The sequence below is a fragment of the Cetorhinus maximus genome, chromosome 5, assembly GCF_964194155.1.
Source record: "Cetorhinus maximus chromosome 5, sCetMax3.hap1.1, whole genome shotgun sequence".
Lineage (NCBI taxonomy): Eukaryota > Metazoa > Chordata > Chondrichthyes > Lamniformes > Cetorhinidae > Cetorhinus > Cetorhinus maximus.
In genome coordinates, this window is record NC_135883.1 from 34159235 (window position 1) to 34176423 (window position 17189).

The 17189-nt window shown below is 42.2% G+C and overlaps 1 protein-coding gene across 7 annotated transcripts in view; it reads right to left on the reverse strand.

Annotated features, from left to right (window-relative positions):
• Positions 1-17189, reverse strand: part of allc (allantoicase) — a 68884-nt gene that overhangs the window by 24236 nt on the left and 27459 nt on the right. For 5 of the 7 annotated variants that reach the window (XM_078541672.1, XM_078541671.1, XM_078541673.1 and 2 more), the window contains exons 4-8: positions 10243-10330; positions 6758-6883; positions 4297-4376; positions 1865-1997; positions 175-330 (exon numbers count right to left, since the gene is read on the reverse strand). In XM_078541672.1, the coding sequence (XP_078397798.1) occupies positions 175-330; positions 1865-1997; positions 4297-4376; positions 6758-6883; positions 10243-10330 (583 nt within the window). Of the gene's footprint in view, positions 1-174; positions 331-1864; positions 1998-4296; positions 4377-6757; positions 6884-10242; positions 10331-10575; positions 10637-17189 lie in introns of all 7 variants that reach the window. The other 2 variants (XM_078541674.1, XM_078541675.1) reach the window with 1 other exon arrangement.

The window sequence follows — 17189 nt, forward strand, 5'->3', positions numbered from 1 at the left end:
GAGGAGAGGTTGCATTGGCCTCATTTGGAAATTGGTTCCTTAATTGTTTTGGTGTGGAAAGTACCCTCAAAATGAATGAGGGAACTTTAAATGTATATACATTGTTAAATTGCATAAATTTATGCACACAACTTTAATGAAGCACCATAAAATAAGCGTATTGCAACCAATTACCTATAATGTTTTTAGGGTGTCCAAAATGAGCATCACTGTATCCCAAGCATACACCTCCATTGGTCATTGCAACCAGATCTATTGCCTGCTTCTGTGAAACTGCTGACCAATCTTTGTGGCCTATGCCATAAACCCTGAGTCGTGCAATCCCACCATCTGAAGAAAGAAAGCCAGGGATGTTAAATAATTCAATAAGCTAAGTCAGATAAATTAAAAAGAATGTTGCATGAGAAAAGAGAACCAAAACCTATTGTAACACAATAATTGCATAATGTAAACTACTTTGTCCTAACACTGTGCTTCCAGTGGTTCCTAAACATTCCTTTCTATCATTTATTCTAAGTGACACCTGGGGACCATGATCAGAGGAGGCGGTTGGCCCCTCATATTGTACAGGATGGTCATGGGAATTAAGCGGCCCTCATCTCATCCTGTTCTGAGAAGTGGCAGTAACGTGAAGTTTCATCTTCTGGGTAGCTTTGCCCTCTTCACCACCATCATCTCCCCATGTCACCCATTGCTATGATAGAGGCTAGATACTAAGAATGAGCGAGCATTACTCATTTGGGATTAAGGAGACTGAAAAGGAGTAGCTCTGGCTGTGTGGTAGTTCACAGGGATGCCAGCGTAACAACGTAGGTACCGAGTCACTAAACTAGCAAAAGCAAGTTGCCACCAATCTCATCATCTCCTACAGCAAGAGCTGAGTGACTCCCCACAAGCTCTGTGGCCTTCTACTCAAAGTGAGTAGGATTGGGGAAGTTCTCACTTAGTGCCCTACCTGTGATGGACATCAAGTACAAATTTGTTCCATGCAGAAGATGGAATAAATAAGGGCAGGGCTACCGGATGATGTGGGTGAAGGGAAACAACAAATTCAGGGTAAAAACAAAAAGCTAAAAGCTACTGCGGATGCTGGAAATCCAAAAAATTCAGGGTACATGGCTATTAAAATAGTGGAAGGGGTTTTAGAGTTTCTAATGTAAGTAACTTATGCTAGAGGAGCTGGGTAGCCATGGTGCTAGATGCTAAGTTAGAACCATCATTAAATAAACAGCATTGTGAAAGGTTATTTGTGGAAGTGTTACTTTAGCAGTCTGGAAAATGTGCTAGTGCCCTGGGTGGACAAGGATAAAAAAGCAGATGTGTCCAATTACTCTCCTAAGGGTGTGGAACTCTGCAGGACTGTTCCGCAGCACCAGGGTGAGGGAGTTAGCAGTCAGTGATACTTTTGGGTGGTTTGATCGTACTGACACTGGGGGGTCTCATATCTATTCACAGCCTCAGCTAAGTCCCATTAGTGCTTTTATTTTCTTATTATTTGTTATTTATTCCTGTTGGAGTTTTATGGGCCTAAAGGCTTTGAAATGGCAGTTTTTAGTAACGTTGCTGCATTTGTAGATAAGTTCTAAATCAAATATCTCTGACTGTCAATATTATATATGTAAATCATTGGAACAGAAATGTACATTTCATAAGTGACTCCCAAGGCTCCATGGTATGCACCAGTAGAGCCCATAATGTCGAAAATTCTTCTGTATCCATGATTTAAAGATTGTTAGGGTCCAAGTTTGGCATCTCTTGATCATTACTTCTGGATTTAATTTGTCTTCTCATTTCAACCTTGGTGATGTTCCACACCTTGATTCTCCTTGGTTCCTTCAAATTTAATAAAAAGCCATTGAATTACCTGGGTACATGTTCAGTCTGATGTGAGTCCATTGCCTCAGTTGCCGAGCAGGAAGATAATTGTGGCAAGTGTCAACATAGCCTGGTTGCAGGATTGTCATTGGAACCAACTCAGTCCAGGACTCTGGCAGCAACTACCATAGAAGGTATAATAAATATGAAAAAGTTGTAAAGTTTATTTTATTATTCATTATCTAATTTAGAGGATAAGAATCCAGCCATTTATAGCAAAGTATTCTTAAATAAAAATCAAGGAAAAAATTTTGGGAAGTGAGGGAGCAGGCGTGCCTCCGATCAGCGCCCCCGATCACCATTTTACGTGGGCGGGCCAAGTAAGGCCCGCCCAGCATGACGTCCGCCAGGAAGCGCTATGCGCTCCCCGTGTGGGCAAGGGGGGGATTCCCTCAGCTGGGAGTGCGCTCTTTCGTGCGTACACGTGAAAGAGCACACTGATCTCCCTGAGGCTAAGTGCTGCCTCAGGGAGATCTGCTCCAAATTAAAATTTGCAATACAAATGATAGAAAAATTTCCCTGACATGACCCCTCATGTGACACTGTCACATAAGTTGGGGCATGTCCATAACTTTTATTGAAACCTTGATTAAAAATGTACATACGCTCATGAAACCTCACCCCACCCGTGGATGAGGTTTCATGCTTTTTCTGAAGTCCACCAGGGCTCCCAGCCTGCCCGCCAATCTTAAGGTTGGACGGGCAGGTCCATTAATGCCTTTAATTAGTTTCTCAATGGCCTCAATAGGCCGTTGACAGATCGGCAAGAGTGCAGCTGACTCGGCTGCACCCCCAGCAGACCTGAAAATGGAAATGATGCGGGGTGACGTCGGGAGTTCCACCTGATGTCATCCCGCATTATTTTACGCATCGGCGAGCGGGCCCCGCCCCTACTCGCCGACCAGAAGATCCTGCCCCAAATTACGTTTCTAAGCTGTAATAAAGGCAGCTTCCAGTTGCTGCCAACATGGTTCTCAATTTATGTAAAATTGCCATTACTGGTCTCTTGTGTGTACAACAGTTAAATAGTGTACAGCCGCACAAAAAGTAAAGTAATGGCCTAGAATTTTCTGTAGCAGGGGATCTAATGGCATCCATCAATACTTAGGCTTTGTGCATGTTTAGGTTTTAACATTTTTTGTGTCCAAGTTGAACTGGTAATAGCGCAACAAGAAAAACAGGACACTTGGGACTTCAGTGAACAGGGCAGCCAATTATATATCTCCTTAACCTATGATATTAAAGGGTTCAGAAATACATAGCATAAGGATTGAAAAGGTGGGTAGATTACAGAGGGTGAATGTCAAATCAGGTACAGAAAGAAAAATAAAGAGAGGGAAACAAAGATTGGATTGAGAGAGAGAAGAAAGTGGCAGAAAGGAAAGGTTTACAAAAAAGCTAAACATTTTTACAATCAGTAGTAACACTTAATACCTGGAGGAATGAGACTCCATATTTGCAATAGTTAATTTTCAATGTCAGAGAGGTTGATGGTGCCAATTAACAATTACCATGTAGTTAAAAGGGTGTTCACACTTGTAATGACAAGACTAAACTTTTTGTGGTGCTTTTCTACATATCTATTGTGCAAATAAAGCAATTTTGTGATACTCAAGGAATATTAATGGTGAGGCAGAGGGAGATGTAATTTTTTGTGAAGCTAATGGTGGAGTAACACAAGTTGGACAACCCTTTTGGATATTTGAGTTTAATCACACATTTGCCCCTGGCCTGAAGTTGCTCTATCATTGATGCACTAATGAACGTCAATAGCCTCACCATTTTTATGACAGTAAATTCTGGCCCATTGATATTGTACTAATGTATTAGTGCATTTGTAAATTATAATCTTTCAAACTAATGGAATCACTAATAACCAGTGCCAATTTATTCAATGTTATTCATAAAAGTAAAATATATGGATGCATTTAATGAAATAGGTCTCCTAGAGCAAAGCTTCATGCAACTACCAGGAAGGAATTTAGGAACAATTTTCTGACTTTTATATCTGAATTCCTGATAGCATCTGAATTCCCATTAGGCACTGCCATCACCTAAAGCTCTTCACCAGGAGAATTGGAAAATTTACTCTATAATCTCTTAGTGATATACTTTCCTCTGTTTGCTTATTTTAGTAAGAAAAGGTATAGCCAAGTATAAAAGTTTCTGAGTTCTCATCATGAAAATGTACTTGGTCCACTGCTATAGCAATGGATGAAAAATCACAGATAGTGCAACCACAATCTACCTATCAATGCTAGGAGCAGGCCAGATACTTTAACGCAGATGAGATCTCAGAAAATCTACACTAGTGTTCACCACTTCATAGTCATGTAAATATTCTAACTGTAGTTTTTGAACAGATGTAAGTAAAGCCTTTAGTTATCCACGCAGGGACATTGCATTTCATCATCAACAAACCTTTCTGATGGCTTCAAAATCCTCCTCTGAAGCAGCAGTCCCCATCTTCTCCCCCCTTGAAGGCAAGTCTGGAACTTCATCTAGTCAATAAGAGATATTAAAGATGTGTCATTCCAACATCGCTGATGATTGTGCTTACAAATAACAGATAATGTGCAACTGACATCAAATGTGAGGGTATTATGACCAGTCCCCGGATGAGGTCCCCCGATTTGTTACCTTCCCAAATAGGACCCCAATTTTGTTCTGCTCCCGAGTGAGGAAGAATGAGCTGGCTCCCCTTCTTCATTCAACCTCCTCAATTAGTCGCAACAAGGTTAATTTAAAAGGGGTCCCTTCTTCCCGCCCCCTCCCCCCGTGGACACCTTTTCCCAGTTCAAATGTATTTATGTCTTAGAAGGAGCCAAATTAACAAGGCTTTTTTGAGTTAAAGAAAGACTAAGTTTACTAGTTACTAAAAACCCAAGAAAAAATAATAAAAACACAACACACATGCACACAGAAATGAGAAGTTGAGTCTAAATAAAAGTTCAAAAAGATATACAAATCAGTCTTTGGCTTGTCTGTGAGGAGTAGATGGTGAAACGTCATGGTCGTTAAGTTGGGTGATTCCAGTAGAGCTGACTTTGAAAGTTTAGTAGCTGGTTTGGAGACACTTGGTTCTGCAGGTTGGCTGAAGAAGCTGTCTTATTTCTTTTTTGATTGTGGCTTTGCTGACTTGCATCCAGCAACAGAGAGAGATAGAGAGAGATAGCCTTTTGCCTGCGAGCTGCATGGGTGCCTAGCTGATCTTTTTCTGCTTTGACTCTCACAGCACACTAGCACACTAGAACACTCGAACACTAGAACACTAGAACATTAGTACACTAAAACACTAGCACACTAAAACACTAGCACACTAAAACACTAGCACATACAGATCAGGTCTACAGCTAGCTTTTTAACCCATTTCCTTGTGTATTCCTGGAAGGGAAGAAAATAAACATCTTTCGCCCAGAGTCCATTTTATTTCAACTCAGACCATTTCCACATTCTGAGGTATAGCTCAACAAGAGATGGTTTGGATGTCTGCTGAGATGTGGCCATCAGTCGCCATTGTCTCCACAGGGGATTAAAGTTCAGTCTTTTGCATTTCATCTCTTCCTTTCAAGTGTCTCTGTCTGAAGTAGGTCTTGACACCTTTTTAGGTGTGACATTCCATATTCTCTTAGGACTAGTTTATCAAGTATAATCCACACAGGAATTTTCCAGAATGTGGTTACTTTACATTCTCAGCCATCTTTTGCTCACTGTCTTTGTTTGTATGTCTTTTTAAAAAGCACGTCTTCCTTAAAAAGTTCAATATGCCCATAAGTAATTCGGGGCTGTAATCCACTGTAGTTGACAGGGGTTATTCAGGAGACGAGTTAAAGAACACGGCTTGTGAAGGAAAATAGGACTTCTGGTTCACACATGCCCTGCAAGATGACCCTGGAGTAATAAAAAGATCTGGCCATCCAAGAGAAAGATGATATAGTTTCATGGACTGATTGTCCAGCTCTGTCACTCATCATAAATGCTCAACTCAGTGGCAAGTACATTTGAGGACTTAAAGATGGGTGTTGTAGCAGCAACATTGTGACATCCTGAAAGATCTTATGGGATGATAGCGAGTGATAATAAAGTTCTGCTTCAGTGTCGACCCTGTTGCTTGAGTTGGAAGGGCAACTCTAATCCACCATTTAAGAACATAATCGAGGCTGACAGTTTAATGTGCTATTAAGGGTGTGCTGCACTGTTGGAGGTGTCATCTCCTGGATGGGATATATTAAAAAGTCCTGATTTAATCTCTCAGGTGGATGTAAAAGATTCCGTGGAAGTGTTCAAACAGCAGCTAATTTTCCAGGGTCCTGGCCAACATTTATCCCTCAAGCAACACCATGAGCAAACAAGACAAATTAACTGGTAATTCATCTCATTGCTATTTTTGGGACCTGTGTGCAAATTGTCTCCTGTGAAACATATGTCAAAAGCAATTCATTGACTGTAGAGTGCTGTGGAATGACCTGCAGAAATAAGGGACACTAAATAGAAGCAAGTTGAGTTTACCTGATGGTTCTGTGAATCAAGCAAAAATATTGGTAAGGAAACTCCCCACAATGGTCGTCACAGCAGGAGTTCATGGTTTCAAGTGGAAAGGGTGTAAGGGAGGCAAAATATTCCTCAGAGGTACATTGGAAATATCAGAGTTAGTCTGAAAACCCTCCTCATAGCAGCCACCACATGCAAAAGCATGCAAAAAAACTGTCTTCCCACCCACTTAGGTCAGAAGTGCTATGTAGCTTGGGGTGGATGCTCAGGAGAGGAAAAAAATTGTTGTGAGGAACGGTGAAAAACTATTTCTAGTATCATTTTGCAGAACTGAGGTTTTACTTGAATACTGCTAAATGTTATACACTCTAAGAAGTTACTGCTTACTAACCAGCATTTAGGCATGCTGCTGCAATCGACACACGAGGAGTATAATTGCCAGTAAAGTAAGAAGTGTCTACATCAAATCCATGTATGACTCCAGGCACGCCCAACTTGATAACACACCAATCGTGACCTATAAAGTACAAACATAAGTGTATATCCAGAGAAGAAACTTTAATATATTAGAGGAAACAAAAGCAGCAACAGGAACGGACATGAAGCAAAATTTGAGGGATTTGGGTTTCCAACTGATGCAATCAATTGAATAGCCAGCATCAGGGGTAATATTATACATTCATGTATTTGCCTAGAATAAAAATTGGCAACTCCGAAGTCAAACTACCTGAACTGAGTACAATTGGGGGTAAGAATATATAGGGCTGAATTTCCCCCCCATAAGGGTGGAAATTGATGGGCGGGCGCGTGCGGACGTGCTTCCGATCGGAGGCACAGCGCCATTTTACGTGGGTGGGCCAATTAAGGTCCACCCAGCGTGATGTCCGCACGGAAGCGCTATGCGCTTCCCGTGCAGGCGGGGGGGGAATGCCTAAAATCGAGAGTGCGCTCTTTCGCGCATGTGCACGAAAGAGCGCACTCATCTCCCTGAGGCTAAGTGGAGATCACCTCTACTTTCAAAAATATTAAAAATAGAAAAAAAAAATTTCCCTTACATGTCCCCTCATGTGACAATGTCACATGAGTTGGGACATGTTCATAATTTCCAAAAAAACTATTAAAATTATAAAAACCCAACATGAAACCTCATCCCGCCAGTGGATGAGGTTTTATGTTTTTTCTATTGCCCGCCGGGGCTCCTGGCCTGCCCGCCGACCTTAAGGTTGGACAGGCAGGTCCTCTAATTACTTTAATTGCTCTGTCAATGGCCTCAATTGGCCATTGACAGGTCGACGGGCGCGCAGCTGATTTTGCTGTGCCCCCACCATCCTGAAAATTTAAATGGGGCACGGTGACGTCGGGAGTTCTGCCCAACATCACCGCACATCATTTTACACATCGGCGAGTGGGCCCCGCCCCCGCTCGCCGATGGTAAAATCCAGCCCATAAAGTGGTTCAAGTCTGATCAATTCCAATTCATAAATGAATATAATTTATCCCTGATGGAAATATACCTTGTTAAAGACAAATACTGCATGCACATTCAGCAAATAATTTACACTTGAGACCTAATTTTAACCCTCCAAAACAGGTGAATTTGAGTCAGGTAATAAGTAAAAATGTTAAAATCTGAAATAGGAACCAAATCTGCCCACTTCCAGTTTTAACATAAGCGAAACAAGAGGTGGGCAACCAATTCATCATCAGGAAGCTGGTCATTTGGTCAAAGTTTTAAACACGTGCAGTAGATTTGATTTTCTGGTAAGCCACCCACTGCATATGAGGCCCTGGCGGTGCTATTTGATTTAGAAAAATGTTACCATGTGCTCAATGGTCACAGGAATTCTGTTTTCAATTTTCCATAGAGCCTGTTTCGCCAAAGTGGTTTATGAGGAGGATAGGTTACAAAGTCACCAAAGCAAAAGATTTGGCCCACAAATTTGCACCACAACACAAGGGACATTTACATGATTGTAACACTGGTCCATAACTGATGGGACGGAAAGGCTGGATGAAAATAATAGAATTCATGTGTCCATCAGTCTTGGTATCAAAGATGAGCGTGGAGAGGCCAAGAGAACACAGAGTCAGAGAGGAAGTTGCCTTGAGAAAAGGGGCTTGTTCTGTCCTTAAGCTCTATATGTCAATGAAGTAGTAGGTGGGTTTAGCCAATGAGAGACAGACATTATGCTTTTTAAGATAGTCCAGTCAAATCTGGCAATGGATGACCAGGTCTGCCATACACAAGGTGCACTGAAGCCTGGAGTCCTCAGCCTTGAAAATCCAGGGGTGAGAAACCATGAAGGGTTGGCAGAAGAAAGGCAAGGGAGATGTTGAGCATGTCAATAGAGGCAGCAATGTCAAGGTGGATGGGGGACCAAAGGAGAGGAATTTAGAGATTCTGGTGGGTTCTGGTGAGGTAAATGTGGAGTCTTTTTTTTAGTAAATGGTGGAAGTTGAGGCTAGCGAGATTGTCAGCTGAACATTCTGAACATACTTAAATAACGATGGACAATCTAATTTTGTTGTACTGTACTGAAGAACTCAGGATTCAGATAATTCCAAAGGACAAGAATGTTCTCCAATCTCTTCAATCACTTTCTACCTTAAATATCCTGAAAAATTAGATTCATATAGTTTGGGACTTTACCTCATTTGTACCTTTCAAAACCATTACCCAGATACAAACTGATCCTAGCTAATAACTGTTGCTATTATTATTAGTTGTTGCATGATTAACTCCCTTCCATCCACATCTGACTTCACTGTAACACTAATATCCTCTGCCTCTTTCGATCCCCTCCAGCTTTATTCCCTCTTCTTTCTTCAAAGCACTGGGTTATGCCAGGGTAAAGCTCCATAAGTGCCAGCTATTTTCCAGTTTCTCACCCAGGTAACTATTCTTCATATGTGAGTCCATGTATTAAGTGTTGGTAGGCCTTTTTACCATGGAGACATCACAGACAAGCCCAATTCTTTCCTCGCCCAGAAGCACAAGTATACATTCTGAGTGGATTTATTTTTGTCCATTATCATGCCTCTGGTACTGCCCTTTGCTGTGATCAGCTTGCTCAACACAGACAAGGACCAAACACAGAATCTTTCTGGTTTGCATAGCTCAGTTCCACAATAACTAATGCAGTATCCATGCCCTCAAGGAGGAACAAACCAAAGCATTTACAGCTTTTAGCCATGAGAGAAGCCCCTTCTTATCTCTTTAATAAAGAGACCACCATAATAGGTGATGAGTATACATTTTTATATACTGCGCAGGTTGCTGTTTATGTCATGGCTGTTGTCCACGGTTTGAGTCAGCTGTGATTCAGTTGGTAATACTCTTGCTGCTGAGTCACAAGTTTCCAGGAACAAGTCCCACTACAGGGCTTGAGCACAAAAATCAAGGCTGACACCCCAGTGCAGTATTTAGGATGTGCTGCACTGCCGGAGGTGCCATCTTCCAGATGAGACATTAAATGGAGCCCCCATCTGCCTGCTTGGGTGAACATAAAAGGTCACATGGCACTATTTTGAAAAAGAACAGGGGAGTTATCCCCGGTATCCTGACCAATACTTATCCCTCAATCAACATCAGACAAACAGATTATCTGGACATTATCACATTGCTGTTTTTGGAAGATCACTATGTGCAAAATTGGATGCAGCATTTCCTGCATTACAACAATGACTACGCTTCAAAAGTACTTCACTGGCTGTAAAACGATTTGAGATGTCCAGTGGTCCTGAAAAGTGGTACATACATGCAAGTTTTTCTTTCTTTTTTTTTTCTTTAATGGAGTTCCTTTGTCATCTGTTTGATATATATACAATATTAAACGTGGCCATTTTTGCAGAATTCTAGTTTATATTTTAACTTACCTGGAATTCGTTTTCTCCTGGTTTCCCATCCATCCATCCATTTGCCAAAATTTGTAAAATCTTCTGCTTTCCATTGTGGTGCTTCTCGCTATAAAATAATTTGTTTTAAAATTTGATATACAGGAATTGGATGAGTACACTGCTTAAGACCATGGCCCAGGTATTCGACCATGGCCTATTTTGGGAGGAACTTCCCAATGCCAACCTAAGACCTCACTCAACCCCTTGGCCCCTTATAGTCCCCATGCAACTTAATGCTAACCCATGCCCTCCACCCACTTCCATGGCTCCTTATAGCCCCCATGCCAACTTAATGTCAACCCATCCACCTACCTCGGCAGTTACACCCTCCATTCTAACACACCCAGTATCCACCATGGGCAGATCTCAGGAACCATGTTAAGAACAAATAAAATAAAGGTCTTAAATATCTATTACAGCCTTTACTGTATTTAAAAAAAACTCCCACTCATGAAAGTCCATTCAAAACTTTTAAATCTCAACTGCTTAGTGCTTTATAAAAACAAACTTCTATTCATAACCCCACAAAGACAGCTAATCATTTAATAACCTCTTTGTCAATCAAAACTTGAACTTAGGATCCCCCACTGCCCCCTCATGGCTGAAATAATTATAGTTTGCTGAAAGCAGCCAAGCATTCAAAATGACATGATGGTAGCCCTGGGGGAAATGTCTACAAACGGTTATTGTAACTGCTAGAACACAGTTTGTTTTCAATTCTCATTGACAGATGCAGACTGTTCTTTTTTTTTTAAAAGCCTGGGGATTTAAATAACTTCACATCATGACAGTTCTACAAACTTTTTCCACCCTCAAGAGTACTTACATTTAGTATAAAAATTGGTGACTCCCATACTGCGGGATAAGGCCCTTGCTGCAGCAAAAATGAAGGCTATTTGAACTTAGCACACCCCATCCCCTTCCCCTACTAGCGAAGATGGGATCTGTTAGAAATGGGGTGGGACTTCTGACCTCATGACAGTTTTGGTTCAAACATGGGTAAAAGAGATGAACTCCAGAGGTGGGGTGAGAATAATTTGACGTGACGGCAGCATGTGACCGAGTGTGGCATCAAGGAGCCCTAGCAAAACTGGAGTCAATGGGAATCAGGGGAAAACTCTCCACTGGTTGGAGTCATACCTAGCACAAAGGAAGATGGTTGTTGTTGTTGGAGGTCAGTCATGTCAGTCCCAAGACATCATTGCAGGAGTTCCTCATGGTAGTGTCCTCAGCCCAACCATCTTCAGCTGCTTCATCAATGACCTTCCCTCCATTATAAGGCCAGGAGTGGGGATCTTTGCTGATGATTGCACAATGTTCAGCACCATTCACAACCTCTCAGATACTGAAGCCATCCATGTCCAAATGCAGCAAGTCCTGGACAATATCCAGGCTTGGCTGAGAAGTGGCAAGTAACATTCGTGCTACACAAATGTCAGGCAATGACCATCCCCAACATGAGAGAATCTAACCATCGCCCCTTGATATTCAATGGCATTACCACCACTGAATCCCTCACTATCAACATCCTGGGGGTTACCATTGACCAGAAACTGAACTGGGCCAGCCATTTAAATACCGTTGCTACAAGAGCAGGTCAGAGGGTAGGAATCCTGCAATGAGTAACTCACCTCCTGACTCCCCAAAGCCTGTCCACATTCATAAGGCACAAGTCAGAAGTGTGATGGAATACTCTCCGCTTGCCTGGATGAGTGCAGCTCCAACAACACTCAAGAACCCTGACTCCATCCAGAACAAAGCAACCTGCTTGATTGGCACCCCATCCACAAACATTCACTCCCTCCACCACCATCGAACAGTGCCAGCAGTGTGTACCATCTACCAGACGCACTGCAGAAACTCACTAAGGCTGCTTAGGCAGCACCTTCCAAATTCATGACCACTACCATCTAGAAGGACAAAGGCAGCAGATACATGGGAACACCACCATCTGCAAGTTCCCATTCAAGTTCCTCACCATCCTGACCTGGAAATATATTGCCATTCCTTCACTGTCACTGGGTCAAAATCCTGGAACTCCCTCCCTAACAGCACTGTGGGTGTACCTACACCACAGGGACTGCAGCGGTTCAAGAAGCCAGCTCACCACCACCTTCTAGGATGTTTAGGATTAATTTCTGCAGTGTTCTCCCCATTGTCCCCTATTGATGTTTTTCTGGGGTTTCCACAACTCACCACCATCTTCCCAAGGGCAGTTAGCGATGGGCAACAAACGCGGGCCTAACCAGCAATGCCCACATCCCGTAAATGATTTTAAAAAAAACTTCCAGGTTCCACCCACCAGTTTTAAAGGTCCGCAGAATCTTCACAATGCCGTGGAAATCTGGGCCAATTGCCCTTGGATCTGATTTCAAACCTAGCCAAACTAGGATGCAAGTCTCACCTGCATGAATCCTACATAAAATTAGTTTGGTTTTACTCAAATGGGGATGAATTTACACAGGGGTTCTCCAAATTAGCTGCCAAAACTTCAATGGATGAGCTGTGGAAACCCCAGAAAAACATCAACAGTGGATAACGGGGAGAAGCTGCAGAAATTCATCCTAATCATCCTAGTGAGCCTTTTCCTAATGGAGAATTGTGACACAGGTGAAATCTCACCTCTGTATTTGAAGGATTCAAGCTTGACATCACAGCTTAGCGCAGAATTTGCTGACATCCCAAGACAGAATTGAGAATATGTTGCATTGCCAGTTGTATTGTACTTCAGATAGGAGATGTCAAACTGTCGGCTTGTTCCAGAGATTCAAGCGGACATTGAAAGCCCCACAGCAGATTTTCTCATTAGTATTCAGACATATATCACTGCTCAAGCAGAATGCACAGACTAAAACTAGGGATAGTGAGATGGGGAGATTCACACACTTTTAATAGGGCCCACCTAATTCCCATATATTTACAACTGTGGATTAAAATCAGGCAGATTCCATTCCAGCACACAGCCCTCCCTACCAAATTTCCTTTGATGCAATCCACCTAGGTAATTGCTTTTATGTCTAACCACAGAAGTGGAAAATTATCCTGTTCCCCCACCCATATCACTACATGAAGGAGAGCAAAACAAAATCAACAATCGGGACAGAACATTGGGCCTCCCTCGTGTCAAGTTTGGTGATGGTGGGGGCATTTAGTCAGGCTGAAGGGTGGCGAGAGGGTACCCTGCCATCTTCTCGCCTAAATCCCAATTAAGTCCATGGCGGGAAGGCCCATGGATGGCCTTCCTGTCCCATCGCCAATTGAGGCCCTTAGGTGGGCAGTTAATGCCCAATTAAGAGCCTCATCCCACTACCACTGGTACTAACCCAGCGCCAGGTGGGGTGGAGTGGGGAGGTAGCTAGCCATGTAGGGAGCACACAAGCAAACCTGTGCACGGTTGCTTGCGGGTTCCCATGGCAGGGGCGTTCTCTCATTCAAAGGCACTCAGTGCTTGACCGAGGGACCTGTTATCAGGAAGGGAGGCCCCACTGGAAGCCACTCCCCTTGACTTGCTGCCGACCCCTCTCCTCCCCCTCCCCTTGATTATTCACCCCATAAGCCCACTCCCACCAACACTCACCTGTGGCCTGGGATTCAGCGACGATCCTAGGCCTCAGGCAGGTTTCATACTGGCAGCAGCCACCATCTCTCCTGTGGCACTGCTGTTCAATAGAGCTGTTGGCCTCTGATTGGTCGGCAGCTCTCAGCAGGTGGAAGTTCTAAGCCCAGGGTCCTGATCCCGAGGAAAGGCCCGCTGGTGGCCTGTGAAATGCCTGAGTGGAACAAGATGCAGCGTGCCTTCCCTAGAAGGGTTGTCGCTGGCTCTCCAGCCGCCACAAAGTTCAGCTCCAGATTCACTAGGCAGTCATCTCAGTGCATTTTGTAGAATCATGCTTAGCACACTGCATGCCTGTAATAATGCTCGTAGGAACAAAAACAGACAAAATGAAAAAGTAGAACCACCAGGGGAAAAATAATGCAAAAAATGGATGGAGCTAAGAAACAGGTGAAACAAACTTGCCAGAACAATGCTATCTCCTTTCCATGGTCTTTGTATACTTAGCATTACTGAGCAGTCATGGGCAATTATTTTATACGGGCATGATTCAGAAACAATGCTGAGCATCAAGACATTCGCAAATAAATCTCATAATAACAACAACAATCTGTCAAACTAGTAAAAAGTAATGTTAGGATTACACCAAGAGGTTTGCATGCTCAGAATGAACACCCAGCTATGGTGGTGGGGGCAAAAGCTATGGTAATATTTAGGAAACAATTAGATGCAGCAATGTGTAGTGCAGAATTGTCTGGATGAATGGATTAAGATGGCTCAAAAGGCCTTCCTCACCGGTGATATCTTGTGGTTCAGAACATTAGCTTTAGTTTGTTTTCCACATGATTGAAAAAAAAATTGTCACTTGGGAGAGACAACTAGATTTCTACTAATGAAGCATGGATTTCTAAAAGGTCCTAACCCCTACTAATAATGAGAAACAAGGTGAACTAGTTATAATGAAATATTCACCTAATTTGTTTTTCGTTGATAACAAGATCTTTGTAAGTCCTAAGGTAAATCCCCAATAAGATAGCTAGGGGCAAGATGAGGAAAAGCAGGTTGCATTACCTCTACCTTACACTGTAAGAAATTTCAGACACAAAAGCAAAATTGTGCAGATGCTGGAAATCTGAAAATATTTTATCTGAAGACCGTAAGGTATTTTATCATTGTACCATTGCACTTTTCATATATTTCATGGATCCAGGCTTACCCAAGAACATAATTTCTTTCCACACTACTTGTTACTATACAACATGGTGTGCTTAATTGTGTGTAAAAAATCTAATTCCATAACTGACAACTCTCAGTTAAGACCATAGCCAATCAGATTGTGGATGCTGATCACTCCACTGTTGCCAGATAAACACTTGCAGAGGATGATATAAAATGCATTCTAACTAAAAAAAAAGCACTATTCAATTACTTTTTTTAGTTTATAAGGTAGTCATTTTGCTTCACTCCAATGATGATTCACGTTGGCAAAAACAAATTTGTCCTCTAAACACCCACACTTATATGCAACATAAATCAAACATCCCACACTACGAGGAAAGAAACTGCTTTGGAGGGAGGTGTGCAGACTAGAGGCTTAGGAGCTGATTCATGTATAAATTATGATAATTTGTTGAACCAATGAGTGCCAATAAAGAACATTTGACAGAATATATTTCAATAATTAATTTCTATTGAGGTGTGAGTTAGCCGTTCATTACTGTATTAAGATTATTGGTCCTTGTTACTGGTTATAGTATATGAGAGGTTAATATTCTCAGGACAAAACAGGAAAGAGCCAGCCAATTTGATTTAGTGTGGAGTCCAATTGCCTGGTTGGGTATCAACGGGGATATTGTACATGCATCAAAGATTTTGTGGCTAGTTTCTGACAAACAAAGATTTGTATATAGGTGATTCTGAATGCTAATGTCAATCAAATGCACAGACATTGGAGTGGCGTGCATCTGCCTAGCGCACCACGTTCATGCGTAAAAATGACAGGGTAGGCAAACAAAAATTTTAAAAGAAACCTACCACTCATTAGCCAACTGAGGGCCATTCAGCTTAAATTTTGAACAGGCATCTAACTGTGGAACAGCCAGAAGCCTGGTTCAAATATTTAAAGTGGGGGCTGTATGCCAGTTGTAGTGCCCAGCACAATTTTCAGATATCTATGGAGGAGCATGCTCGTACGCACACTATCAAATCATATGAATGTCGAATGGCCTAACCAAAGGTCCTTGCAGGGATGATAGGAACTGCTCTCAATCGCCCATTAACAAGAACACTCCTCCTGCTCCCACAAAAATCTCCTGCCCCACTGCTGGCTGCTCAGTGGCCTCACCACTCCTAGGATTGCCACCCCCTCCTTAAATATTTAGCAGATCATTTGGCCCAACCAGTCTACTTGAGCATAGCCTCAGCTCAGCTTTGTGAAGGAGCTAGTGGATTTCCAACCACCACACCCCACCCCACACACCCCTCCACTAATGATGTACTGCCTGTCAGCTACTATTTGTTTAAATGGTCAAACTTTACTTTTCAAAGCTTCTGAATTATATGGGGTTTCTGGCTTGTTCCTCAAGCATCATCGGTGATGGAATACTATAAAGGACAGCCAAAATTATGTTATGAAATATCCTAGTTTGTTAAAGTAACTTGTTCTGCCATATCTTCAAAGAGTTTTAAAATAGGCCAGGGTGATTTTTTGAAACAAATCAAAACTTTAGGCATCCAAAATCTTGGGGGGCTGGTTAGCTGACAGCCATATCAGAGACCTGTGAGAAGGGGCTACAGCAATCATTGCCTGTCATCACTTTGACAGAAAACATCATGGCCAGGGGTTTGCCCGGTAAGAAGTAGTACATCCATTTTCAGGTTTAATACATGTTGATAGAAAGCTTAGGTAGACGTGTCTTAATTGATTTGATATGTATTCTGAGGGATGGTGATGTTTGTAACTTAGTATAGCTACACAGTTTTTTTATTGAATAGCTTGTGTTTGTTAAATAAGCTTATTGGTTTGCAGCCTTCATTTTAGTCTGATAGAGCATCTGCCGACCAAAGAATGTGGAATCATGTGACTGCACCTGATACATTCTAGTGAGCTGGTGTACAATGGTAAGGGTTTTCTATTTGAATCTTGAGCATCATTTACCTAGGTATTGGGCAGGTAAAGGCACAATCTGGACCTCTTGGAAGTGAGGTCCACAGACCAAAGTGGTTTCTGATAGAGAATTAGAGCAGAATATGTAGCATAAAACCCAGAAAATATAATATAGCAGGTACAATAACTACTTTCATACTTGTACTTTCACTCACAGCCAACAGGAGCTTCACAGGATCTGTATTTGTTTCATGCATCTCTGATCAC